Source organism: Drosophila guanche, unplaced genomic scaffold, assembly GCF_900245975.1.
Source record: "Drosophila guanche unplaced genomic scaffold, DGUA_6, whole genome shotgun sequence".
NCBI classification, from domain to species: domain Eukaryota; kingdom Metazoa; phylum Arthropoda; class Insecta; order Diptera; family Drosophilidae; genus Drosophila; species Drosophila guanche.
In genome coordinates, this window is record NW_022995749.1 from 2628082 (window position 1) to 2653889 (window position 25808).

At 48.8% G+C, this 25808-nt stretch overlaps 10 protein-coding genes across 25 annotated transcripts in view; 3 read left to right on the forward strand and 7 right to left on the reverse strand.

Moving 5' to 3' along the window:
• The window catches only part of LOC117585858 (cytoplasmic aconitate hydratase), a 4027-nt gene extending 3127 nt beyond the window's left edge, over positions 1–900 (reverse strand). Inside the window, exons 1-4 of the mRNA XM_034275609.1 lie at positions 807–900; positions 659–751; positions 424–593; positions 5–366 (exon numbers count right to left, since the gene is read on the reverse strand). Coding sequence (XP_034131500.1) covers positions 5–366; positions 424–593; positions 659–751; positions 807–819 — 638 coding nt within the window. The 5' untranslated portion in view covers positions 820–900. The remainder of the gene's footprint in view (positions 1–4; positions 367–423; positions 594–658; positions 752–806) is intronic.
• LOC117585628 (endoribonuclease Dcr-1) overlaps positions 1–25808 on the reverse strand; it is a 50354-nt gene that overhangs the window by 14337 nt on the left and 10209 nt on the right. For 8 of the 11 annotated variants that reach the window (XM_034275200.1, XM_034275199.1, XM_034275198.1 and 5 more), the window contains exons 2-5: positions 16134–16797; positions 14246–16074; positions 12567–14178; positions 12401–12498 (exon numbers count right to left, since the gene is read on the reverse strand). In XM_034275200.1, the coding sequence (XP_034131091.1) occupies positions 12401–12498; positions 12567–14178; positions 14246–16074; positions 16134–16797 (4203 nt within the window). Of the gene's footprint in view, positions 1–9759; positions 10313–10369; positions 12499–12566; positions 14179–14245; positions 16075–16133; positions 17073–25808 lie in introns of those variants that run through there. The other 3 variants (XM_034275204.1, XM_034275201.1, XM_034275202.1) reach the window with 3 other exon arrangements.
• LOC117585638 (E3 ubiquitin-protein ligase RNF220) lies at positions 1132–2622 on the reverse strand. The gene has a single exon (XM_034275223.1). It carries the CDS (start codon positions 2485–2487, stop codon positions 1333–1335), a length of 1155 nt encoding a protein of 384 aa, XP_034131114.1. The 5' UTR covers positions 2488–2622; the 3' UTR covers positions 1132–1332.
• LOC117585642 (transmembrane protein 47) lies at positions 2909–25545 on the forward strand. Of its 5 annotated transcripts, none has more exons than XM_034275230.1 (7): positions 2909–3048; positions 4411–4743; positions 4821–4896; positions 4966–5152; positions 5218–5367; positions 5424–5486; positions 5548–6727. In XM_034275230.1, exons 3-7 carry the CDS (start codon positions 4846–4848, stop codon positions 5706–5708), a joined length of 612 nt encoding a protein of 203 aa, XP_034131121.1. In that variant the 5' UTR covers positions 2909–3048; positions 4411–4743; positions 4821–4845; the 3' UTR covers positions 5709–6727. The 5 variants fall into 5 exon arrangements, 4 of the variants coding, with proteins under 4 accessions (XP_034131121.1, XP_034131118.1, XP_034131119.1 ...); XR_004573927.1 differs by lacking the exon at positions 4411–4743 and adding an exon at positions 25534–25545 and having other exon boundaries at positions 2921–3449; positions 5548–5903; XM_034275228.1 differs by having other exon boundaries at positions 2925–3201.
• Positions 7803–9317, reverse strand: LOC117585640 (mitogen-activated protein kinase kinase kinase 7). Its single transcript, XM_034275225.1, has 5 exons — positions 9193–9317; positions 8823–9122; positions 8577–8756; positions 8382–8517; positions 7803–8318 (listed from the first exon to the last, which is right to left on the reverse strand). The coding sequence occupies exons 1-5, from the start codon at positions 9250–9252 to the stop codon at positions 8098–8100; spliced, it is 897 nt and encodes a 298-aa protein (XP_034131116.1). The 5' UTR covers positions 9253–9317; the 3' UTR covers positions 7803–8097.
• On the forward strand, positions 17806–19518 carry LOC117585635. Its single transcript, XM_034275219.1, has 4 exons — positions 17806–18652; positions 18702–19265; positions 19316–19369; positions 19433–19518. Exons 1-4 carry the CDS (start codon positions 17816–17818, stop codon positions 19496–19498), a joined length of 1521 nt encoding a protein of 506 aa, XP_034131110.1. The 5' UTR covers positions 17806–17815; the 3' UTR covers positions 19499–19518.
• On the reverse strand, positions 19512–22110 carry LOC117585631 (protein vreteno). 2 transcript variants are annotated; one of them, XM_034275216.1, is made up of 6 exons: positions 21775–22110; positions 21264–21710; positions 20376–21204; positions 20132–20316; positions 19881–20074; positions 19512–19816 (listed from the first exon to the last, which is right to left on the reverse strand). In XM_034275216.1, the coding sequence occupies exons 1-6, from the start codon at positions 22074–22076 to the stop codon at positions 19668–19670; spliced, it is 2106 nt and encodes a 701-aa protein (XP_034131107.1). In that variant the 5' UTR covers positions 22077–22110; the 3' UTR covers positions 19512–19667. The 2 variants fall into 2 exon arrangements, with proteins under 2 accessions (XP_034131107.1, XP_034131106.1); XM_034275215.1 differs by having other exon boundaries at positions 20376–21207; positions 21775–22109.
• LOC117585644 (chromobox protein homolog 1) lies at positions 22349–23275 on the forward strand. Its single transcript, XM_034275231.1, has one exon. It carries the CDS (start codon positions 22412–22414, stop codon positions 23105–23107), a length of 696 nt encoding a protein of 231 aa, XP_034131122.1. The 5' UTR covers positions 22349–22411; the 3' UTR covers positions 23108–23275.
• LOC117585639 (mitochondrial GTPase 1) lies at positions 23121–24258 on the reverse strand. The gene is made up of 2 exons (XM_034275224.1): positions 24008–24258; positions 23121–23941 (listed from the first exon to the last, which is right to left on the reverse strand). The coding sequence occupies exons 1-2, from the start codon at positions 24204–24206 to the stop codon at positions 23178–23180; spliced, it is 963 nt and encodes a 320-aa protein (XP_034131115.1). The 5' UTR covers positions 24207–24258; the 3' UTR covers positions 23121–23177.
• Positions 24236–25767, reverse strand: LOC117585637 (O-glucosyltransferase rumi). Its single transcript, XM_034275222.1, has 2 exons — positions 25582–25767; positions 24236–25513 (listed from the first exon to the last, which is right to left on the reverse strand). The coding sequence occupies exons 1-2, from the start codon at positions 25709–25711 to the stop codon at positions 24414–24416; spliced, it is 1230 nt and encodes a 409-aa protein (XP_034131113.1). The 5' UTR covers positions 25712–25767; the 3' UTR covers positions 24236–24413.

Genomic DNA, 25808 nt, shown 5'->3' on the forward strand with positions numbered 1-25808 from the left:
GCCCACGACGCTGTCGGGATAGAGGATCTTCGTGCCGTCAGTGGCATCCGTCTCAAAGACAACGCGTGCCAAGTACTCCAGGTTCACCTGGTGCACAATGCCGGAACCAGGGGGCACAATCAGCATGTTGTTGAACGCCTGGGCGCCCCACTTGAGGAATGTGAAGCGCTCCTTGTTGCGCTCAAACTCCAGCGATTGATTCTTTGCCAGGGCATCCGTGGTGCGAGCAAAGTCAACCTGAACGGAATGATCGACCACCAAGTCGGCGGGGCAGATGGGGTTGATCTTCTCGGGATTGCCGCCCAAATCGAGCACCGCATCTCGCATTGCTGCAAAGTCCACCACCGCCGGCACACCGGTGAAGTCCTGAACAGATCAAACAGAGTGAGATGTGACTGGTGTGCGCAGTGTGGAAGATTCTACCTGGAGTATGACACGTGCTGGCTTGAAGGAAACCTCAACATCGCTGTCTCCCTGCTTCAGAGCAGGCGTCCAGTTCAAAATACTCTTCACATCGCTCTCCAGCACGTGGAAGTTGTCACAGTTTCGCACCGCAGATTCCAGTAGAATTCGTATGGAGAAAGGCAGTGCATCTGTCCAGTAAATTAAGAAAATGTATATAATGGTTCCTGGAGATCATAAACGGAACCTTTCTTACCATATTTGTTGTCAATCTTTGGCAAATCAAAATACTTGTAGACATTGCCGTCTTGTGTGAAGGATTCCTCCAAGTGGGAGAAGGGATTGGCGCCTGGAATGCAGTTTGAGTATTATTATGAACTTGGCGCACATAAAGGAACACGTACCGAAGGTGGACATGACCAAGAAAGTCGAGAAAATTGGGAAAAACAAAAAACACTAGTGAAATTCAAGTTCTTTATCCAGTCAGCTGTTTTGCCGATATTTATTAGATAGAAACTATCGACTGCTTAACCGTTTCGCGCGTTGGACGTTTTGAACAAATTCGGCTTATATTTAGTTTGTTGAGAAAATTGCAAAGAAACTCATATTTGGATATGTTATTTATGTATTAATCCTTGCAGATAATCCTCCACTCCTAATAGTGGATGATGCTGGAAAATGCTCTTGTGGCAATTTCTCTTCCGTCGTAGAAACCATGGCGTTTGTCAATGGTTTATTGTAATAGTTACATTTTATTGCTGCTTATTGTTATGTCACGTACCATGGATAGTTAATATAAATTATATATGCTTAGGATTATCAACTAGAGCTGCTGCAGAAAGAAAGCCAGAGCGAGGCATTGACGCTGAGAGGCAGCCTGTAGCCTGTATAACAAGTCGGTGCTCTTGCGGTTTGCAGATCTTTCGATGTCTACAGATAAATGCGACGCAAGTCCTTCGGCGTGGTGATCGAATTGCACTGAGGGCAGAGCTTGCGTGCCCCGAGCGTCTGCAGCCAGCATTGCTCGCAGTGCACATGCCAGCAGGAGACGGAGATGGCGGGATTCTTGTAGTCGTCGAGGCAGATCAGGCACTTGAATTTGCTCTGCGACTGGTTCTCGTAGAGGCGCAGCTTGGCCCTGAGCGCCTCGATGACCAGCTGCAGGTTCTGGGAGGCCGAGCGCGTGGAGCGAGAGGTGGAGGGCGTCTCCCTGGAGGACGCTGCCGCTGGTTCAGTCGCTGGCTGCTGCTCAACGGCAGCCTCCACAGTGGCAGTAGCATCGCTGGAATGATTCGGCTTGGGTGCTTCGTTGGACGAAATGAGTCTGCGGACGTAGTTCGTGATGTCTGCCTCTGAGACATCAGCCGCGGAGTCGCCTCCTTCCACTGTTGGAATCACATCGGCCTCCCCGTACTGTGTGGGTCCGTAGATCTGCGTATCGTCCTCATCCACGTTGAGATCTTCGTCCTCGTCCTCGTTTGACTGCTGGTTGCCATTGTACTTTATGGTCTGGCCCATGTTCAGGGCCGAGTAGCCGCCCTGCACCAGCGTGGACACGCGAATGCGCTTCTGGCCAGCCCACTCGTACTCTTCGTACTCCTCGCTGTCGTCGGTATCGTCGCTGGAGTGCCTTTCGCCGTTTGCCTGGCCATTGCGGCGGCTGTTGCGCAAGCACTCATTCGCATGCTCCTGGATGCTGCCCAGCGGGAAGTTCTTGTTGCACACGGGACAGGCGGAGGTGGCTGGCTCAGGGGGAGCAGCCACTGGCGCGGGCGGTGAGGAGGGACGCTTTCGCGTGCGCTGCCGCTGTCTGGTCTGACGATTTTTCTGCACACGCTGGAACACACTCCACGGCTGCCGTCCGCCCGATCCAGACTGTGATGTCGACGTTGTTGTGTTTGTTGTCATGGTCGATGTTGGTGCGGTACTTATCGGTGGAACCACTGTGTGCAGGCGCTCCATTTCGACCTGGCAATGGTCGGCCACCTGGCTGCGCTTGATTTTGATATTGCATGTGGGGCAGATCACATCGTCGTCGTTGGAGAGGTGATAGTTCTCGCCGTTGGACACTGTGTCTGTGGCCATAGTGTCTGGAGGCCTTGCGCGGCACTTTTCTGTCAGAAATTAACTGGCTAAATTGCAACCGATCAGCTTTGTTTTTGTTCACAAAGCCACGCGACGCCAAATTGTTACGCTGATGCTGGTAGGTTGCGGTCACACTACGCAAGAGATTTTGGGATTCAAGGAAAACGGTCATATACTTTCACGCTTTTGATACATCGATATACACCGTATATGTGAGACAACTGTGATTTTAAGTCATATCACATAAATCACAAATCAATCAAATAGTTGGCATTGGTTTTAAAATGAAAACTAATCAACACTCCAATTGACTTGCACTTGAGTATGCTTAACAATTCATAAAATTTAATCCGTTTGCTGTTATTTGGTCACGGCATTTAAGGGTGTTAAAATAATCGTGACAAGTAACAGGTATTCAGGTATCGGCCATCCCTAATTTTCAGTTGTTGTGATGAGAAGAAAACATTATTATTTTTCTAGTTTTTATTTTGTTTTGAGCGTTTAAAAACGTCGGGGAAATGCTCTAAAAAACCAGAGTGACGCGAGCTTTCCGAGCAAACTGTAAGAGTGTTAGATCCGTGCGTTTGAAAGGCAAACGTTCAACGAGACGCGACTAGTGGGAAAGCCAAAGAAAGGCGAAGGAAAAAGAGAATAGAGAAAAAGTAGCGCAGTTTCCACATTTCCACAGTCTGTTCGGTGCGTTCATGTGCGTGTGTATGTGCAATATTGTTAGCATAAACAAGAGTCAAAATGTCGCCACTGGATGAAAAGTTCACGGCACAACAAAAGCAACGGCAGCAGCAGCAGCTGCCACAAAACAACAGCCTTGGTAGCTTCCACAACAAAATGAATGTACTGCCCAATTACACGATGAGTGGCATGAGCTCCTTCGATGCCGAATCCCTGCCCGATTACTCTGAATTTGATTCCGAATCGGTAACATTGGACTATTACAAGGAGAGGTATTCCCCCCAAACGAATTATACAATCTCTCTCTCTCTGTATTTTGCTCTGCATTTTGTTTTGCTTCCGTTTTGACTTCCACAAAACCCCCGCTCCGCCACCATCACCCATCATGCTGCTCCGACGTTATTGTTGCTGTGTGCCCCAAATTCTGCCTGCTCTGTTACGTTATATATATCCATTAAATATTCTGATCCTGTTGCCATGCCCCCTGTCCCCCACACATACACACACGCTCGTACCGCTATATGTATTCACTCCTCTGCAATATAATGTGGTTTTTGTACTCATTGGAGGCACTGAGGCGCTATAAATAAACCCCAAAATAATCTCTGTCTGGCCCGCAAAATTTGCAAGATTTTGCTCTCTCCTCCGCTGACAAGCAAAAAGAGAATAAGTTTGTCTGCAGATATTTACATGCATATGTATGTAGATGTGTGTACATGTTGTATTTGCAGACATTACAAATTAATGAATTCCGTGGGGGGTTGTCGGGTTCCCTTTACATGTGTTAAAGAGTTTCCCGTCGTCTCCTTGGATAGAAATACAGCTTGCTGCATGCTTATGGATTCATTCACGCCATCGCATAATTAATGATGAATCCCATTGAGATGTACAGTTGTAGGGCTGCAGCTGCTAGCCCCCACACCAGCACCCATGCGTTCCTCTTCCGGTTAACGGAACTTCCGCACTGTTTCACTGTTCCTCCAGCTGCACTGAAGAAATGTGTATTTCTGGGCGCATTTTGGGGTATTTTAATTCCCTGCACAGCTTTATTGAAATGCCCCTCCTGTAGATCCCTCTATTTAATTATATTTTTTTGTCGTTCTTGTTGTTGTTGTCAAGTTGTTTTGTTGCATGATGCTGCTGCTGTAACCGCTTCGCTGTAAATCCCCAAATATTGTTATGTCTCTCTCTCTTTCCCCCACTAACAAACCGTTAATCCTCATTGTCCCACAGATGTTAAAACGGGTGATGTCGCCTGCAAACTGAAATTTCGAAACGCACTGGAAGTCGCAGTCCAAAACGAAAACACAAACGCGCAAAACGATAAGCAATAAAACGCCAATTGAAGCATTTACATACCATATACATAAATATATGTACACGATTAGACTAGTTTGTTATCCCTAGCCAGAGCTACTGCCCCCAATTACTGCTCTCTCATATCCTGGCTAGATCCATACCTAACAAAATAAAAAACAAAACTAACCAAGAAAACGCATTGAAACGCATTCCAATTAGTAGCTGCGGGCAGCCTGCCTTTGCCTGCATTACCATATAGTTCTTAAGGTGAGTTGGTCCGCTTTTCGAGGCGCTCTTCTATCGGGTAACTGTTCCATCTAATCGCTGGGTTCGCTCTCTATTAGTGTACTGCGTCCACCACCGGAAAAAATGGCGCCGACAACAACGATTGAGACCATCACAATCACGAGGCCACTCAAGGTACGTACAGGGTCGGAATAAAGCAGGAGATATCTCACCCTTGTGTCTCTTGCCTCTGGTATTCCACAGGTGATTGCATTTATATGTGGCGTAATTGTGGTGGCCCTCATGGTCATGGCCCTGGCCTCAACAGATTGGCTGATGGCCGCTGACTGGCGGCAAGGCCTATTTGTGCACTGCATTGAGGATGATTCGGTGGCGCCGCTGCCGTTTAACATACAGGATCCACCTGGCTGCTACTGGACACGCGATATAGGTAAGCTAACCAAATGATGCCAAGAGTTTTTCGTATAAATAAATGCACTTTTTTTGGGTCAACAGGTTATATCAAGGCCACGGCAGCGCTCTGCATTATCACATTGATAACAGATGTCATTGCTACAGTGCTGACCGGCCTGGGCCTAAAAACACAGAATCATAATCTAAAATATAAGTTCTATCGCATAGCGGTACTGGTGATGCTTGTTTCCTGTAAGTAAACCACTCGTTAATACCTCAAGTCAATCGATTAATTCATTACTTTTCAGTGCTGGCCGTACTGTCCGCCTTGATCGTGTATCCTGTGTGCTTTGCCGGCGAGCTGACCATGGGTATGAGCTGCAAATGCTGCTTTTTATATAACTTGTGTTAACTTTTGTTATCGCTTTGCAGCCAATCGTCGAGTTTGGGAGTTTGGCTGGGCATATGGCGTGGGCTGGGGCGCTGCCATCTTTCTGTTTGGCGCCGTTGTCCTGCTGCTCTGTGACAAGGAATCGGAGGAGATCTACTACAAGGAGAGGAAGATCGTACATGAAAACCAAATGCGCGCCTAGGCAAGGCCGCACGACCTGCCTGACGTCGTTCTTTAGATCTTAAGTATATAGCAGCCAACCAACACACAGAAACACAGAGGACACACATAGATTTCGATTCAAATCAGAACACACGAAAGTGAGAACTTAAAACAAAGGCAATTTGCAGCTAAACAAAAATACTTTTGTTATAATTATGATTGTGTATATGGACCCGTTATCAAACAAAAACAAAAAGAATCCGTTGCCATCCATCCATTCCCCAACCAGCCCTCCCCCTCTCATAGTACAAGGCATTTGTTTAGATCATGTTTTTGTCACACAATTAGTTGAATTAGTGTTTAGTTTCGAAAGGTATCAAAAACACACACATGACATCATGACATATAAATCTAGAAATTCAGAAAGCTAATCACATTAATCCCCCCATTAAATATGTATGTATGAATGTAGTACTCGTGTACAATTGTATGCATGTCATGCCCATGTAACCAACGTTTTAGTGTATTCTTTTGGTAGAAACGTGGACAGAGGCAAGCCTGAAATTAGGCCTTTTCCACACACTAAGCAATAATCACACGCATAAGCATACGCATAACAAAATGTAACCCGTACTCATCATTGTAATCTCTCACTCTCTATCTGTCCCACTATCAACGAAACGTGAACGGAATCCAAATTAGAAATTATAAATGTAATCGAAGGAAGTCTTAGATATTAGGACATGGCCTCAGCCTTTGGAGACGAGACACCCACACACATAATCATTGTTCCGCGCCGATTACGCTTTCAAAAATTGATTTGTATTTAATTTTTTTTTTCTCGAATATTGTTTGTGTGTACTCGAATATTTGTTGCTTTTTTATCACCTGTTTGCCCTGTTGTAAAATAATTTTAACCTGTACTGACTCAAGAGCTATCATGTCCGCCCCAAAACAGTTCAATTATTGTCTAAGTTCGTACTCTTTTGTAACCAACGATATTTAATAGTTTAATAATTTATTAATTTGTGTTTTTACCACACACACACACCCAACAGAAAAGAAAAACAAAACATATCACATGCGAATGACAAACAAATAAACGTTTCTTACACACCTTTTGTTAACCACAACGAAATGATTTTTGTTTCGAATGTAACCATATCAATGAGTTTTACACTAGTTATACACTATTAATTTGTATATTTAGCTCTTAAAATGGTACGTGTAAGTAATATTTTTGTATCATCTTTAATCATTAATTTGATCATCTTGTTGCTTCTTTTCTTTGTGTCTGTTTCGTTTGTTTTCTATTTACATTTTTAGCCGAAATTAAGTGAAGCAAAGTGCAACCAAATTTTTAATGCAACGTAAATTACAACAACACAAAAAGGGAATATATATGCTTGAACATCCATATATATATATATAGCGTACCGTATCGTATCGCATATATATATATATATGAGAAGACATGGAACAAATCGTAGGCAGGAACGTGCGGTGAAAAAAAGAAAGAATAAAAACGAAACAAAAAACACAATTAATAGCGAGTGTAAGACAAGAAACAAAAACAATTATACCAAAAAAACCAAAACAATTGAATTAATTATACATACTATGCTTGCATACACGCATATTTATACATAGATATATACATATGTGTAGATAAGTATGTAACATTTATTAACAACAAAAGAAAGCAAAGGGAAAAACAAAACATATTAACGAAAGCAATTATGAAATGCGAAACTCCGCAAAGCGTTACGTTACGTTACGTTAAGTTAGGGGTTTTCCAGCAACAACCAACAAATTAACACTCGAATCGCATCGAGACTTTGTTTCTTTTAACAAAAGAAAACATATTTATATACAAAAACACATACAATACATATATAACTATATTTATACATAAAAAGATTTTAACATTTCATTTGTTCTTTAATGATTTAATTATCAAACATATTTGCTAGTGATCCAAATGATGCAAAAAACATATGCATAGAACAGATCCAACACCCCTGTATACCATACCATACCATACCATACCATACCATGTATTATCCCCTCCTGATTATTCGATGCTGACTCCCATGATTCCCTACCCAAACCACCCCCTTTACAATGTAAATATTTCAGAAACAATAAATTAGCGTTAATGTTCACGTTTAATACTTGTTTATTAATACCGAACAATTAACCAAAACATTTCATATACCACCTACATATAATCAATAACTATGTTTTGTCATTTCTAACAAAAAGAAAAGAAAAAGTACCAATTGACTACATAGCACCCCCCATTTTGTATATCGTTCAAATGAGATCAATTAAAGCTGGTTCCTTTAACAAAAAAAAAACACACACAGATGCATTGATTCATTGAATTGGTTGTTCCTTGATGAGTTATTATTATAGTAACACATGTCCTATGGGTCCTGTTGTTCTATTGGCAGCACTGTTTGGTTTCTGAATACATAGTCTAATGGCTTTAGTTTGTCCTCATTTATGGCCATGAACTCCTTTAAGACTGTCACAATATGCCGCATCGAGTGTCTGCTGCTGGGCTCCGGATCCCAACAGTCTTCAATCAGGCACTTAATGTGCTCAGGACAATCCACCATTACCTGATCCAAATGTGGCCTTTCGCCTAGTCAATTAAAGGTATTCGAATTAATTGTTGTGCAACTTTTAATAAGAGAGTTTTGTTTACCTGTGATCACGGCCAAAGTGACCATATAAGGGGTAAGATGATTCTCGTATGGCTGCCTACGCGACAGTACCTCCCACGTGGTCATGGCCCAGCTATGTACATCGCACAGCTCGGTGTAGTGTCTGCCCTTGCATACCTTTTGCGGGAAACTCACTCGAATGATTGCAGATTAAATTGTAAGTGGAGTGGACGCACCTCGGGGGCCATATAGAGGACAGTGCCTCGATTGTTTGTCATCGAACTGGTCATGTCCACGACGGTGCCAAAGTCACAGATCTTTAGATGGAGGCCCCGCTGTCCCAGCAGCGAATTGAGCGGCTTTATGTCGCGATGTATTACCGCTTTGGGTGTCATGCCATGAAGATAAGCAACACCCTAACACACACACACAAATACTCTTATTAGTTGGCGTTTATTTACTTTGGATATGTCCACACGTACCTCTGCGATCTGGAGTGCCCAATTGATGGCGTGGGCTAACGTATAGCTTGGCTGCCATTCGGCATGCAGGAAATTGTGCAGAGTTCCACCATCAACATACTCTATTAGTAGATGGACAGTTTTCGCGTGCACAGAGACGCCATAGAGCTTGATGATATTTTCATGGCTGACCTTTGATAGCTGCTTTACCTCCCTCTTGAGTTCCTTGTCTTCAAAGCCGGGTTTTATCTGCTTCACGGCTATCGGTAGATCACCCCACAGGGCTTTATAGACCAGACCATAGTAGCCCCTTCCAAGGATCTACAAATGGTTTTTTCCAGAACAATACTGAAATTGGCACACAAAATTACTTGCTGTGGTGTGTATTTACCTCCCCCAGCGCGATATCTGCAAATGGAATTATCTCTGGTTCAGCTGCCGCCTCCGTCATGTTTCGACTCTTTTTCAGCTATCACTAAAGTTCTACCCTGCATCGGTTCGCTTTTTTCTGCCTTTGAAATTCTGATAAGAATCGAGGCGGTCATAAATTGCGGGGGTTTCCATGTTCATCGAACAAACGAAAGGTGTACCACAAAGCATAGCAAAATCTAAATAGAAAAATAAATTCCCTTTAATTCTAGAGCTTTTTCCAGCGTTGATTTACTTCAATTAAGTGTACCATTCTATGGAAAATTTGATGCATTTTTAGCTAGTTTTTATTGCTATTTACCATACCATAAAAAAAATTGTAGAAAACTTAAACTTTGGCTCAAAATAATTTCGGTTAAAGACTTTCTATGGAAGCGAATTTTACATCAAATGAAAGCGTGTGTTTCGATTGCCAAATCAAATTAATTTAAGTGCGCAAAGGTTATGGAATTTTTCAATAATTATTTCGTAGGAATACCCAAGCAGGCTCCACCACAAAATTGCACAAGAAAATAACTTTCAAATGTAGTTTACTTTTTAAAAAAATGTTCTTTAATTTGCATCATCCATATGTGTCTTTGCACGGTATGTAAGTATTCTATCTATTAAAGCCTAATCTGGCATCACACATCGCTGCTGTTGCTGCTGCTGCTGCTGCTGTTGGTCCTTTCTTAGTCTTTTTTGGCAATTAGACCCTGCTTCTTGAGCTGCCGCAGTGCGCACTTGGCTGCCGTACATTTGGCTATTCGGTAGTTGCGTCCAATGCCGCGGAAGGTGCCCTTGCTGAAGACATCTACGGTGACACGCACCCGGCGTCCGTCGGCCAACTTCTCGGGCTTGCCGAATTTCGCCGTCTCCGGCTCTAGTTCGAGCAGCTCACGGATGGGTGACTTTGGCACAGAGTTGCTGAATTGCTCGATTTCGGGGCTCATCATATTACTGTAGACATGCCAGACCACGTCCAGGGACATGTTTGAATCGAGAAAAATGGCACCGGCAATCGACTCGAAGACATCGCCCAAGGCTTTGGGCACCTCAACGTCCTCGGCATCATCGCACTCCTCCTCGGACAGCAAGTAGTACTAAAAAGGAGAGAAAACTGTGAAACACGAATAGAAATATGATTGTTCATGTCCTACCTCCTCGCTGATGCTGTGTCCGTTCTCCTGCTGAATGCGCACAAACCGATCGATGACATCGTTCAGTCCCGGCGATAAATGCCGAAAGAACTTGTGGAAACCGTGTCGTACGGCCAGCGAGGCAAAGATTGTGTTATTCACCAAAGCGGAACGCAGATCGGTGAGTGCACCAGGCGAGTGCTGGCGCGGATCCTCGTACAGGTGACGCGTGATCAAGTAGTCCAGCACGGCATCGCCCAGGAACTCCAGCCGCTGATAGCAGTCCGTCAGTCGATTGGGCGTGTAGCTGGCGTGCGTCATGGCCTGCAGTAGGTAGGAACGATCACGGAATCTGTACCCCAGGCTGGCCTCAAACTCATCGAAGCCGCTGAGCAAATGCTCCAGTTCCCTCTCCGCATGGGGGGCATGGTGCAGCAGGGGACTGCGTGGCGTGGGCCACGATCCATACACCGTCACCATTTGGTTGGCATCGGGACTGGTGCTGCCGGGCGTTCGCTCCACATCGCTGGCAGCTGCCGGCTCTCGGTTGTACGGCAGCACGCGCACACCCAGCCAGGCCATGAAGAGCAGCGCACCACGGGGTCCGCACTCGATGAGGTAGGCCCCAATCAGAGCCTCCACGCAATCGGCAATCGACTTGTCCGGTATGCTGTGCTGCGACACCAGATTGTAGGGTATAAAGCAGCTGAAGTCGTTGCAACTGTCATTCGATTCGTCCATCGGCACGGATGTCGGCTGTGCCGTTGCCTGCTCTGCGCCGCTGTCCGTCAGCCCCAATGCCTCGGCCTTCTCGCGCACCATCTCGCATATCTGGACGCTGCTCAGATTCTTAATGTCCAGCAGATCGGCCAGCTTCCAGTGGTGCGTGGGTATCTTAGCCTCGATCAGTGCTTTTTCCAGCTCCTTGGGCACGTAGTAGCACGGCGGCAGCCAGTTGTCGTGCGGCTCGAACTTCGTGGCTATCATATACTCGCCCAGACGCTTGCGCCTGCCCAGGCGATACAGATTCAGATTGGCCACCTGCTTCGAGCGCAGGTGACTCAGCTTGCCCTCGTGGACGTTCTCGTACGTGATGTACAGATAGGTGGTGATGGCATACTTGAGGAACGAGTCACCGATGGTCTCCAGGCGCTCCAGATTGATGCCATCGTTGGCATTGGACATGGTCAGTGCCTGGAGTATAACACTGGGACTGGGCCCGGGATGGCCCACAAGCTCTGGCTGCAGATCAAAGCTAAAGCCCGCAGGCAGGATCATTGGCGACGTTGCTTTCACTGGACTGGCGCCGCTAATCTCCAGCCGTTCGAACTGCAGCCGCAGCTGCTTCTCCTCGAGGTTCAGTCTGAGATGATCGTTGTAGTTGTCGAAGCTGTCGCCACAGCCCAATACGCTGTAGATTTCATCAGCATGTGCGCTCACCCAATCTGCATTAAGATCAATCAGATCCGACAGCTGAAACTCGGGGCGTTCGCCTAATTTCTGCAGCAGCTTGTCCTCCGGCACGTAGGGCAGCAACTGCTTCAGCAGCTCAATCATCGAGTGGGGGCTGACGTGTGCCTCGGCAGAATCGCTGCGCTTCAGCGACAGCTGCTGATCGTGCGGCACCAACATGCCGCAGCTCTCGATCTCCGACTGCAGCTTGAGTATCGATTGCTCGTAGTCCTCGCTGGGCTGTGCACAATCCGCCAGCTGCGGCTTTTGCTCCTCAAACTTGAAGCCAATTAGCAAATTCTTTGTCTGCTGATACTGCCGCTCGTTGGCGTTCGTCGCTTGGATAATGGATATCTGCTTCTGTCGCTTCTCCACATCCTGGGCCGTCTCAATGGTTTCTGCCTCGTTTTTGGATGTGAATGCAATACGTCCCGCATCTATATCATCCGCCACAGCATCTTCATCGGAGCTGTAGTTGCCATGGAAATAGTTGAGCGGCACTCCATGATCATCCTCCCCATAGCTGGAGCCCAGCGAGTTGTCCGAGTCGTAGTACGTAAAGCTGGGCTTGCCCGCAGCACGACCCTTGCCCGCGGCACTCTGCTGTTGTTTGCTCTTGCTTTTCGGTTGCTTTAGCGATCCATCGGCGTTGCTCACATCCCAGAAGGTGGGCGAACCATAACGTGTCTGCTCATCGCCTGCAAGTAGAAGGATTTGGCCATTGCTTAGACTCGGAGAATCCATTCAGATAGTGGTTTTTACTTACAGAACTTTACATTGGCCGGCAGCACAGGCAGATAGGACTCCTCGTCTTCATCCTCATCGTCGAAGGAGGCAATGTCATCGGCCATGTCGTTCGACCATGTTCCAATCTCAATGAAATCATCGTCCGCCTCCTGCAGCTTCTGTTCCCCCTCGATGATCAGTTCGTTGGCGCTCTTGGCGGCCAACTCTGCCTTCTCCTCCACCGTCGCTGCTTCGCTTGCCACTGGCAGGGGTTCGCTTTCTGCCTCCTTCACCTGCTCCTTGCCATTCGTGACAGCGGAATCCTTTTGCTTGGACTCGCGCGACTTCTTCAGCACCTCCGACAGACTCCAGCCAAAGTCCAGCATGGGCCACTCAAACTGCTCCTCCTGGTCGATCTGCTGCCGCCCCAGGCCCAGATCTGCAGACACTTGCTTTCGTATATCATCCGCCAGAAGCAGACCGTTGATGCGGTACAGGATGCAGGGCAGGCAGACGGCAGTTCGCCACAGGGAGGCGGGAAACGGATGCACGGTGCACAGCTCCGGCACGAGGATCTGCTTTTGTTCAAGATTCTCACGCTTGGCGCGCTTCGTCTCCTCGGAGCTGGTGGGCAGTGCCACGCCCTTGCGGTTGACATAACGCGGCGTGAGGAAGTTAAGGCGTGCACTCGTGTGATCCACATCGAGCAGCGGCTGTGCGGCATTCTGTATGGTGAGGCCGTACTTGACGAAATAATAGTGCTTGAAGGTGCGATAGTTGTCGCCGGGGAAGCAACTGAGCGGCGACAGATGCGGACAGATCTCTGCCACGTAAAAGTACTGGGGCTGGTCCTGATTGCGGTACCAGGGCATAACGACAGCATCCTGAAAGCGCTGCGCATCAAATGGCTGCGCCAGGCGCTCCTCATCGGGCACCGATCGGGGCATTGTGTTGCCATTGGCCTGGATGAGCTCCAGGAACTTCCAGTCAATCTGCTTGCTGCCCTGCGGCGACCCCGTCTTGAGTGTGGGCACAATGAACACACAATTCTCGGTGGAATCGGGATCGAAGAGCATGAGGAACTTCTGCAGGCGCAGCACATTGGTGAACGTGTAGTTCAGGAAGCCATTGATGCAGCCAATCTGTTCGGGCGTCAGCACCACCCGTTCCTTGGCCAGCTCCAGCGAGACCTTCACCTCCCCGGAGCGTGTGAATATCGAGAAGGCGCTCAGCTTGGGTATCCGCTTCATGGTGAGTATGCCAAAGCCCTGCTGCGCATCCTCAGGCGGATAGATCTTCCTGCCCCGCGTATTCTGCTCCTCGGGTATGGGGCACTGCAGCGTCAGCTTGATGAAGTACAGGTAGCAGGGTGCCCCGGCCACAGGTCGACAGTCGCAGAACTCCGAGGCAATGCGCTTGTAGTAGTACTGCCGCCGCTTTGTCGTTCCCGGTCGCGGCTCGTCGCTCAGCTGCACGATCTGCTCGTCCTCGGGCTCCAGCTCAAAGCACTCCCAGTCGGCTTCCAGCGCCCGAAAACCCTCCTTGCCAATGGGCTGCAGTTGATCATCGAGCTCCCCGATCTTATGCAGCTCCACGCACGCCTGCAGGGCAGCCAGGCGACGCGCCAACGTTTGTGTGGGCAGCGGCAGACCCTTGAGAAGGAGAGAAGATAAAGTTAAATGAGATTGAAATGGGCAGAAGAGAGTTATCTCTACTCACCACAATATCATGTTTTAGCGGCGAGTTGATGGGCAGACGCAGCGTGTACTGATAGAGCGTGACGCCTGAGCGCTCGCTGCGCGTGCAGCGCCACAGGGCCGTCAGCTTGGTGAAGGTATCGCTGGGCAGCCGCGCACAGTACTTGTTGACCAGCGCTATGGCCGTGCCCAAATCCACAGAGGCGCCCGTGAGCAGCTGCGGCTTGGGCCGGTATGCCGCCAGGCAGCTGTTGAAACATTCCGCCTCCTGCTGCTCCTGCTCGGGTGGCTCCGTGTTGGCACATTTTGAGAGCAGCATCTGTTCGATCTCCCGATACTGGGCCATCTGATGGACCAGCTCTTTTGTGGTGCTGGCCAGACCATCCTCCACAGCTGCGTTGGCCTCCGTTTGGTCATCATTTTCCTTGGGCGCTGGCACCTCACACTGGAAGCGCTTTCTGGGCTTGCGCTCCCCACTGGATTGGCTCTCACTGGGCGGGGTGTTGTTCAGACTGACGGCCTCGTCGCTGGAATTGCTGCTGTCCAGGGCAATGGCTGGCGTCTCGTCCTGGATCTCCTTAATCTCGCACGCCGTGGGCGGCACACTGCTAAAAACCTCCGGATTGAGAATCTTCACGGTGCCACGCGCCGTGCCAAAGGTATACGGATCGGAGCCAAGAGAATTCGGCATGGCCGAGTCATCCGAGTCGCTGTCCACCTCCGTCGAGTCTCCGGCCGGGCCGCAGACAAAGCGATGACTCTTGTCCGTCAGCTGCACTTCGCCAATCACGGGACTGACATACCTGGGGGCCACCAGTATAACATGGTAGGCTGGGGCGGCACGGGCACGACCCTTGCACTGGACGTAGCTGCGGTAGGTTGTTGGCGGATCCCAGCGCACCACCAGATTGCACTTGGGCACATCGATGCCCTCCTCCAGCACCGAGGTGCCAATGAGAACATTGCAGTCGTGCATGCGAAACCGCTTGAGCACCTCCTCCTGCCTGCGATGCTCCAGCTCGGCCTCCTTGGGCTCTGTGGCGGGATCGGCCACCCGATCCGTGGTGTACTGGCAGCGCAGGAACTTCAAATCGGCATCCCGCTTGCTCATCTCCGCCAGCAACTCAAACAGCACGCGCGCCGTGTGATTTTGGTTGCAATAAATCAGCGCGCAAAGCGTGTCCCCGCCATCGTGCTGATCCCGATTGTGGCGTCGCGTGTACACACGCCGCCGCACACGGTTGTGCGAGTTGGCGCCGTGCTTGCCCTTCGCTGGCGATGACTGCGCCTGGGTGGTGGTTGGTGGCGGGGGGCGATGGCTGTTGCGTTTCGGGAAAGGTTTGCCCTCTGGATGCTGCAATATGTGCTCCAGATTGGCCACCAGGCTGCGTGTGTCCGTTGCCTGCGTCTCTAGCTGATCCACCACCTGGCACTTGGTCTCCAGCGCATGGGAGAGCTTGTTGAAGTCCGCATGCTCCACTTGATGGCGCATCTTGCGCAGTCCATCGGCCTGCCCATGGCCATGGCTATCCTCCGGCTTGAAGCAGCGCAGCGTTTGCAGCAGGCGCTTCACCTTGGGACTGGAATACCGCTCAATAGTGTGCCGTGGGTCGCCCGCTCCTTGTTGCTTCTGGAATGTGTGATCGCAGAGGGAGTGCAGCTGCACGAGGGCCGTGCTTACGAGGCAGTACAGCAGATAATGGCGTTCGTGTGGCGTCTTCACCTTTAGCTTTTCGTTGCTCTGATAGAAGTGATGAGCCGCACGCTGCGTGCACCAGGGACCCATCTCATGCAGCACAACCAGCAGCGAGTCGATGACGTACAGCGGATCCAGCTTGGGATCGGGTATGTCTGCGAAATCAAATCAAGGTGTTTAGCTTGAGCTTGAGGCGTTACAGTCAACCACTTACCTTTCAAATCCTCCATGAACTGATCCATGCCATAAATCTCAAACGGATCGTAGCGATGGTCCACCAGGAAGGACTTGTGCGTGTTCAGTATATCGGCCAGCACCAGCGACAGCTCATCCATCTCGAACGGCGCACACTGCACGATGTATTCGTGGGGCTTTGAGCAGTAGCGCAGCACCGTGACAATGTCGCTGGCCGTCTCGATGCGACACAGAACATTCTGCTCGAGGGTGCCCAGCATGGCGCTCAGCTGCTGCAGCTCACAGCCAGCGCTGTGCAGAGGACCGGCCAGGCCCAGCACTCGCGGTCTGTCTGCCGGCGCAGCCGGCAATATGTGCTCCTCGAATATGGGCAGTATGCGCTGATAGACGGCGCTGTCATGGCAGTCCTCGAGCACAATCAGCTCAATGCTGCTCAGCGGCAGTTCACGCGATTCCAGCAGGCAGAGGAGTCCCTCCGGACTCAAAATGGACACATGATAGTCCCTGCAGCAGTGATCAAAGGGCAATTGCATGTCCGGCTGCTCCTGCCACACCCGCAGGTCCGTCAGGTGTGTGAGCATCGTGTACATGGCCGCGGGCTCCTTGTCCTTTCCCACCTGGCAGCTGATGTAAACACTAACCTTGCCATGACGGCGACCGCGGCGGGACAGCTCCTGCAGCAGCTTCAGGGCAATAAACTCCTTGGAGCTCCTGTGGCCCAGGCAGATTATGGTGTTGCGCTCATAGGCGGCTGCCAGCAGCTCCACTTGGAAGTCACGCGGCGTGAACACCGTAGTGTGCAAATTGTTGTCGCACCAATGGAACGCCATAATGGGCGTGGGCCTCTACCAGGCCTCCTGTGATTCCTATATATGTATGTAGTATGTATCTTCTGTGATTTCAAAACGAATCGAATGCTTAAAAGCTGCTGCCGGCTTGTTCTCGTGTTGATACCATCCATGAAGAAACTATGTAGGGAGGTCTCGTCGAAAAAAATTTTGCAAACGTGCGAGTGACAAGTGCTGGTGAAAGGGCTTTCTCTGTAGGTGTGAGGGCAACGACAACGGAGTGTGCTGATTTGAAGGCAATTTGAAAAAACATAATAATTGTTTCATAATTTAATTTTTAATAGTTTGCTACATGATAGTAGTCTGTGTTTTGATAAAATAAACATTTTTAACAACATGAAACATATCGACAAGCAAACGAGCACTGAAAATAAGGAATAGCAACGAGTAACTCTGCCACCGACGAGGCCTCCTTATAGTTACTTCATGATACCATCAATGTGACCGCGGATTTATCGATAGGCCATACCGCATGACCCTTCCAAAAATACTTGCTCAATTGCAAAATATACCGCAAATAGTGCTGGTCCTAAATCATTTTTCTTTTGTTTGATATTCAATTCAATATTAACAGCTTGTTAGGATTCTCAACACTAAAACTATACTTTCATTCGATACATCAATTGTTTCTCTACAAGATTGGCTATTTATAAGGGCAGAATTTGATTGGATGCTTTCAAAACAAGGTTGAAACAAAAAGGTAAACAAAAAGGATCTGAGCATAAACGTAACGTAAAGGGAATGTTACGTTTTTGACTACTTGTTGCATGTCCGACCGGTACACCCTATTTCTATTTATTAATGTTACAATTCCGTTTTCAATGCTGCTTTTAAACATTTTCAGAATGACTTTATGTTAGAATGCAAACATGAAAAACCAAGTGATTTAGTATATTATTTTAAAAACGATTCTGGTTATCGATCGACTGCGACTACTTTCAAGACAACCCGCAAACTTTTTATTGCGAATTTTAAACCTAAAATTGACAAAATGCGTCGCTCCCAGGCTCCTTCCGTGCGTCGGGCCGCAAAGCGGGGATATCAAGAAGTGGCACAGCAAGAGGAACCGCCAGCTGATTGGCCCGCGGCTACACCAACAACCATGGAATGGGGCACTGCCAAGGGGTACGAGAGTGTGGGACCACGGGAGATAAAACCTGGCGAAAATCCACTCAAGGAAGGCCGCATCTTTCATGTGCTCTGGCGGAATCAGACCACCAAAAAGCACAAAATTTGGACTGGCAATGGCACCCTGGTGATAGCCGAATCGAAGGCCACGCTGAAAGACGACACTGGGAAGGTTGTGGACAGCATGACGTGCTTCCGCCAGAGAAACTTCAAGGAAAACGATCAGCTGCAGGTTGGCAGCAAAGATGTGGAGCTGCAAGATGAGTTCAAGACTGTTGAGGAGTGCATTGAATATCGGAAACTGGAAATTGCAAATTGGTGTGCAAAAATTGATGCAGTAAACGGCCACATTGAAACTCCCACGCCGCCCAGGGATAGCAGTAAAACGTGCAGCGTGTCAGATCCTCCAGTCAACCCACCCCTCAGGACATCCTTGTTGAAGAAATGCAATGCCCCAGCAACCACTTGCACGCAAATCGAATACATGTGCTTCCTGCAACCCGCAGAACTTCAAGCTAAAGCACTCCAGTTGCTCCGTGAACTCAGTCAACGCTCGGACATGGTAATAACTCAAGAATCCTGAGCGTAATTCTAACTCTTGCTTATTTTAGGAACCGATCTTGCTAGCTGAACTTGCTAAACATATTTGCGATCATCCCGTGCTGCTGAAAACTCGAGTGGGTGAGCTGCAAAACTGCGAGGCGATGCAGTTGCTGTTGCTCCAGCTGCCGCCCTGGCAGGAAATGGGTCCCGATGATTCGGCCAAATTTGAGTTTGTGTCTCTGATGCTCGATGACTTCGCCCTGGCTGGCAGCCACAAAATCTGCGTTCTAGCAAACAGTCAGAATTGCCTGGAGCTGTTCAGAGGTTACTGTCGCTCCTATGACATTCCACACGTGCAGCTGGAAAATGCCAGCGATGTGGCGTTATTTAACTCCACAGAGGATCAGTCAGAAAGGGTTGCCTTGGTATTGGCCAGTCGCTCGTCAGAGATACGTTATCTTCGCTGCAAGTATCTCATTATTTACAATTATGACGCGAGTTCGGGGGCGGAACAGCTGCTGGCTGGCAGGGAAATGGACACAAAAGTTTACACATTGATAACATCCAGTGGATGCTCTGAGGAGCTGGAGTTTTATAAGAGTCTGGAGCTAGTACCTGGAGGAGCTACCAATGTGAGTGCTCATAAATTGCCATTGTTTTATTTGACTTTTACTTTTGGCAGGCTTTGGCAAATTGGTTGAAAGTGGAGCCACCTTACAGTCAAGAGTTTCTTGAGGTATTACAGCACTTTACGCAGAATTTTCTGTTTATTTTAAATAGTTTAATTTATTCTTTGCAGGATGCTTCCATCAGCGTTAATCTGGAGAGCCTAAGCAACATTTGTATAAAGAAAAACGTTAAGTAAATGAAGCACGAGATTTAATATTTAACGTTGTTGTTGGACAACTCTTTGGGGTAGGCCATAAGGCTTACCGACTTTATTTATTATTTTGATTATAGATGAATGTAGGAATGTAATGGCACTTTGGATATTCATATAATAAGTTCCGTAATCCCCATTAGTTCTGGCCTTTTCACTGCAGCAGCTTCTGCAGGTTTTCCAGGCGCAGCGAGTAATTGTTTTCCTGGCTCTTAACTATCTCATCGCAGGTCACACGGGCACCCACTTGTAGATGTTTCTCGAGACTTTTGACCTGCGCATCGGTGAGCTCTTCGGGAAGACCTAAGATACAAATAGAAGGAAATATAAATTTGCTTTGCTTTGCATGCGAATCAAAATGTTTTACCAATCAAATCATATTCAGTGGTCAATATGGGATATGTTAATTGCTCCGGATATGCACGGATATCGGTCACATGGATGGGCACAATGTTTCCATAGTCCACAAACAAAATGCTGGGATAGCCATCACCCACAAGCTCCATCGAAACGCCGCGACACCATTTGTCCTTATATTTGGCAATGCACAGTTCACCTTTCCTGCAAATAAAATTGATTAGAAATGCTCTTGGCTTGTGGGCTTGTGTCTGCGCTTACGGAGCAGCATAGGTCTCCGCTTTGGCAATCTTTTCTCCATAGTCCTGGAATGCGCGCTGCATTTTTGTGATATCCACTGCCAAGCCAGCGGGTGTGCAGTGGATGATGCCGTACTTTAGGGACGAATTGTCAGTGACAATCAAGTCAATGTTCTTTCCTGGTGGCGCAGCCACATGCGGCAAAAACTAAAGCAACAAAAAGACAAATTAAAATGCTGAAATGCCGATGGAACTTTCAAGCTTACATCTTCATTGAATCCGCGTCCATGCAAGCCGGGATCGACGGGTGTCATAATCTTTTTGAAAAAGCTATTCAAACCTCTATTCATCTCCAGATCGATGAGCACGGCCGTCTGCATGTGATTTTCGTAGTCGTACTCCCGTTTGTGGTATCTCAGCTCAAAGACTAAACTCCCCTGCACGGCGTACATTGCCTCACGCAGATGTGGGGTCAATGCGCGCCTTGGCACACCGCGTAGCTTCACGGGCGTAGCGTAGCGCGGCAAATCGGCCACAGTGGAGCCGCATTGATACAGATTGCCTGGAGCTGTGTACTCAACGCTGCCAAAATCGATGCAGACCACGCATATATCCTTTGGATTGTCCACATTCAGCACCAGGGCACGCACAATTTCTGCCTCAAACTTGTAGATGACAATCTGACCACAAACGGGCAGCTGGTCAAGTTTGGGCGCCTTTTTGCCATGCATCCAGACCTCAGTGAGCACGCGGTAGTAGGCCATTTCCGAGAGGATATCCGCCGGACGCACATACACCACATTCGACTGCTCAAAGGCAGTGATCTTGACCTTGGAGCGGCGTGGCGGTAGACCAGCTTTGGGAAGTAGTTTCTTCAAATTCTGATCATCAATGGCCACGCTCTGGCCGGTGCCGCACTTCCTGTCGTGCTGCTCGGAGACAATGCTCCAGCATAAAGCATCGCAAAAGGGCATGTCGCAGCTTTTGCACACCGTCGAGGTGTAATCTTTGCAGGCCACGCAACGTTTATAGCCAGACATGATTATCATTTCGTCAGCATCATCCACGCTGACATGCCCAGCATCGACACCAGTGCTGCTGGAGGTTTAAATATTGTTAAAAATCACATCGATTACAGTCGATTATTTACTTACTCTTTATATAATTGTCTGCCGCAACGCATCTGCTGGATCACTGGCTTCGAGTATGTTTCCTCTTTGTATTCTTTCTCAAGCACATAGGCCCCGTGGCGCTCTAGATTAAACTCAAACTTGACCTTCAGAAAGCGCTTCTTCGCGTCTCTAATGGCCATGAGAGAGCCGCTTTTGTAGCACGACGAGTCCACTATGGGCACTGCCAGAAACTCTGGATGTTTATTACCGTTACACGAAAAGTGTATGGTGCGTGATTGTGTGTCCATTGGTCCACGATGTGTGGGTACCATTGCTGGAAGCTTCACTGGTTCGGGCATCCTGTTGGCGGCACTCATCTGCATGGACATTTTCTCATACCTGAATTTCTCTTGGTCGCCGCAATGGCTTCGCTTCACTTGCAGCAATTGAGGAAATGCTTCCAGTGTACTGTGCGCCGACTCCAAGGAACTGCAGGGAGAGATATTTACTTAATTTTGAGCTTTTCATACCATACGACGCGAGTTCTACTTACCCCAAGTCATTGAAGTACACCACGAAGTGGTCCGAATTAGGCGGACTGTCAATGTTTCGTACATGTTTACGGCCAAAGAAATTAATCAACGCACATTTGCTAATGTGCATCACTTTTTTTTTAAGAACCAAGTACGGATATTCGGTATTTGCGTTTTTGTCGAGCGCCTTTTTTTTACCCATGGGCGCTTGCGCTTTTTCAACCACATTTTGGCCAAACGTATCTACGAAGGCTCTACCTTCGTTGCTGTATTCCATGGCCATTGGATTCCAGTTGGACCAATCTTTCAAAAGATTATCCATTGTTGAAGCTGAAGCGCTAAACTTTCGAAAGACGCGTGGATATCAAATTCCAAAATGACATTCACATGGGATTCAATCGAGAAGCATATTGAATATATGAAATGCGGCTTATGTATAGCCCCTGTAGCGCTAAAACATAAAATACATAAAATGTACGATGCTATTCTTATTAACCTTGTTTTTTATTATTTTAAGCCATGTATTTCAGCCATTTACATGTAATCCTTTTTTGTATCGATGTATATGCGATTAGTATCGATATATCGGAAAATTGTTGTGTACACGCCAACCTCAGATTGAAAAATTGTAAACAACTCGAAAGAAAACTTCTGGAAATGGGAAAAAACGAGCCCAACTTCGTGGTGGAGCGAATCGTGGATAAGCGAATCACAGGCGATGGCAAGGTGGAGTATTTGATCAAATGGCGCGGCTACCAGGCGACAGACAACACTTGGGAACCCGAGGAGAACTGCGATTGCCCGGCACTCATCCAAAGGTTCGAGGAGTCCCGTGCCAAGTCGAAGAAGCGCGGCGAAAAGAAACCGAAATGCGAGGAAATCCAAAAGGCACGCGGCTACGAGCGCGGCCTCGACCTGGCCGAGATTATGGGAGCCACAGACGTGAGCGGCGAAATCAAGTATTTGGTCCGCTGGCACTTCTGCGACGAATTCGATCTGGTGTCCAACAGCGAGGTGTCCGAGAAGAATCCCCAGATGCTCGTCGAGTACTATCAAAAGCTGGCGCCGTACACCAACAACATAGCCAAGCGCATGAAGGGCGTGCCAGAGGAGCTGCGAGCGGTGGCCGCCCGCACGGGCTACGCAGTCACCAGCAGTGCGTCCATTGAGGCTGCACCTGAGCCGGCCACCACAAGTGACCTAAGCATGGAGAGCCAACTGCATAGTGCTGCACATGTGCCCATGGAACTCGGCGACGATGCGGACCTCAGCCACGTTGGAGTTTCGTACTCCATTCCGGTGCCTGGCGTGGGCGACATAGCCATCGATGTGCCCATGGCAGATGCCCAATGAACAGCCCCACCAGTTCCAACAGTTTCATTTTTACTTAACAAACACATATATGTAACCCCTAGGCTAAGACTCATGACTGCTCATCCAGATTGATGCTGCCCAGCTGGCCGGTGCGAAAAAAATGTATAAATTTTCGAGCGGCAGCCAATAAATTTGTCATCACCTCCACCTGGCCGTCGTACTGCTTGACGCGGTGGAACAGGCCTTCGGTGTGCGCGTATTCCGCCAACACAGTGCTGATGCTGTCGCTGGGACCGGAGCTGAGCGACAGCTTCTCCACATACTCGAAGCGTCGGTGCTTGTTCAGCCAGTAGAGCAGGTAGTCGGCAATCAAGTCCTCGCCCACAATGTGATCGGGCAGGCAGCCAACCAGCGCCAGCTTCATGCCCATCTCGTCGTCCGTCACCGATGGCTGCAGTATGCCGGGCGTGTCGATCATGTAGACCGCTGGCTTCTCCTGGATCTTGATGCGCTCCCCGACGGCACGCGTCACGCCAGCCTCTGCGCCAACACGTGCGGCACTGCGCTTTTTCAGATGCACATTGCGCAGCACATTGATGATGGAGCTCTTGCCCACATTGGGCACGCCGATGATCATGATGTTGTGCTCGGCGCTCTGGGCGCGATTGTAGCGACTGCTGTCTGCCACCAGTCGCGTGGCCAGGGGCAGTATGTCCAGCACTCCATGATTCCGCTGATCCTTGCAGTTGGTAAACAGAATATTCCTCAGTTCCGGCTGCTGCCGGCGTAGCTGTTGGGTCACGCTGCGCTGCTGCTTGGGGCCCAGCAGATCGATCTTATTGAGGACAAGTATATGCGGCTTTACGCCGCTGCCTGGGAAGGGGGAAACGAAAGTTGGTCAATGTCTTCATCTGGGGGTTGATGCTGATCGTGTCGTACCCGTTATGGTGTCGAAGAACTGAGAGTTACGACCGGCAAGCGGAATGCGCGCGTCGTGTATTTCCACAATGCAATCGACGTTACGCAGCTTCTGTTGGATCTGGCGCATGCCCTTGTTCATGTGTCCGGGGAACCAGTTGATGCGTTGCCTCGTCGGCTGCTGGAAAGCTTTCCGAAAGGGATTCAGTTGTGCTGTCATGGTAGGGAATCGCAGGAAACGTTCAGAACTTGCACAAATTACAAAAACCTCAGGCAGCAACAGCTGACTGCTCGTGACGTCACAATTGACCAGACAAAAGGGCAGGTCACACTGACACAAGCCCGGGAAATTGAAATTTTAATTAGAAAGTCAAAAATATATTCGACATGTAGCGGATAGCTCTAAGAATCTCCCTGCATTATGAAACTAAAGCTCGTCCTTGGCTGGCTTAATGTATATGAGATTATCCTCTGGCCGCACCTCGTACGTGAGCAGCTTCACGTAGCCTTTGAGTAGCTTTCGCCAGTAGCACTCGATGTCCTTCATGCGCAAATGCTGCCAGATAAAGTCGCGTCCCCGCTGAGCAATTTCCTGGGCCAGTGCATCGTTTTTCCTGAAGAACGTCAACAGCTGCTCGTACTCCTGCTCGCTGGGGTAGTTCTTCAGTGGCACATAGTGCACCCAGGGCTTGAGCTGGTCGTAGAAGAACTCCTGCCACTCGTCGCCCACGTGAAAGATCAGCGACTGGCACAGGAACAGATGCTTCAGCCGAAAGCTGGCTGCCACGCCACGGAAATTGAACAGATACTTGTACTTGCAGTGATCCTCGAAGGACACCTCGTCGGCGGGCGGCGCATCCAGCGTGTCCTTGGGCGATTTCCAGCCCTGATTCTTGGTGTACTGCGCCTCCACCAGCTCCGGACTGCGGCGCGACAAGAGGATCAGGGAGTCACGCTCGTCCGAGGTGCGCGAGCCGCGAAAGAAGCCCAGCTCCCGCTTCTGCGACCAGGGGATGGCTGCCGCATGTTTCTCCAGCTTCTCCCGCATCAAGTCCCACCGCCCAATGCCACGGGGATGCAGTTTTGTGGCCGGACCACCAGCCCAAAAGGTCCACGCGGGATACATGATGTCTCGGTGGTCCTTCGTCTTGGAGAAGGAGAGAATGGGCCCCTGTCCGCCGTTGCCCCAGGCAGTGTTTACCTGCGGATAGTCGCGCGTATTGATCACTAGATCCATGTTGGGCAGCGTGGCCACCAGCGGCTGCAGGAAGTGCTCGATGCCTTGGCAGCGTGCCGGGAACATGCAAGTCTCATCGCGGTACAGACTCTTCTCGTATATTTTGTACCGAGTGCCGAACTTGGCGGAGCTCTCGATCATCTGGCGGCTGACACCTGTTGCCTTGTAGGGAGCCAGATCTCGCTTGATTACCGCCGCGTGGCAGCTGCAGTTGGCATCATTCACATCGCTGCTGCACGGCTGATAGCCGGCCAGTGCCTTCTTAATATTTCGTAGAATCTCGTAGCTAACTAAAGAGTGTGATAATCAGCATTTTAATCAAAATTTTAATGTCAGAAGCCGGCAACAAGTTGCTTACATTCATCGTGAGAATCAATGCTGTCGGCGCAGGATGTATTTTCATCTGTGCTGCATAGTCCTTCATTTTCTCCACTGGCTTCTCCGATCAAGCCCACTAACCATATAAATAATACAACATTAATGAGCATTTCTATAAACAAATTTCTTTTGTTTATTTTGCGGCGTTGCCTATCGATTTGTCCAGAAATGCAACACTGCTGGCACATCACATACCAGCTGCACAGT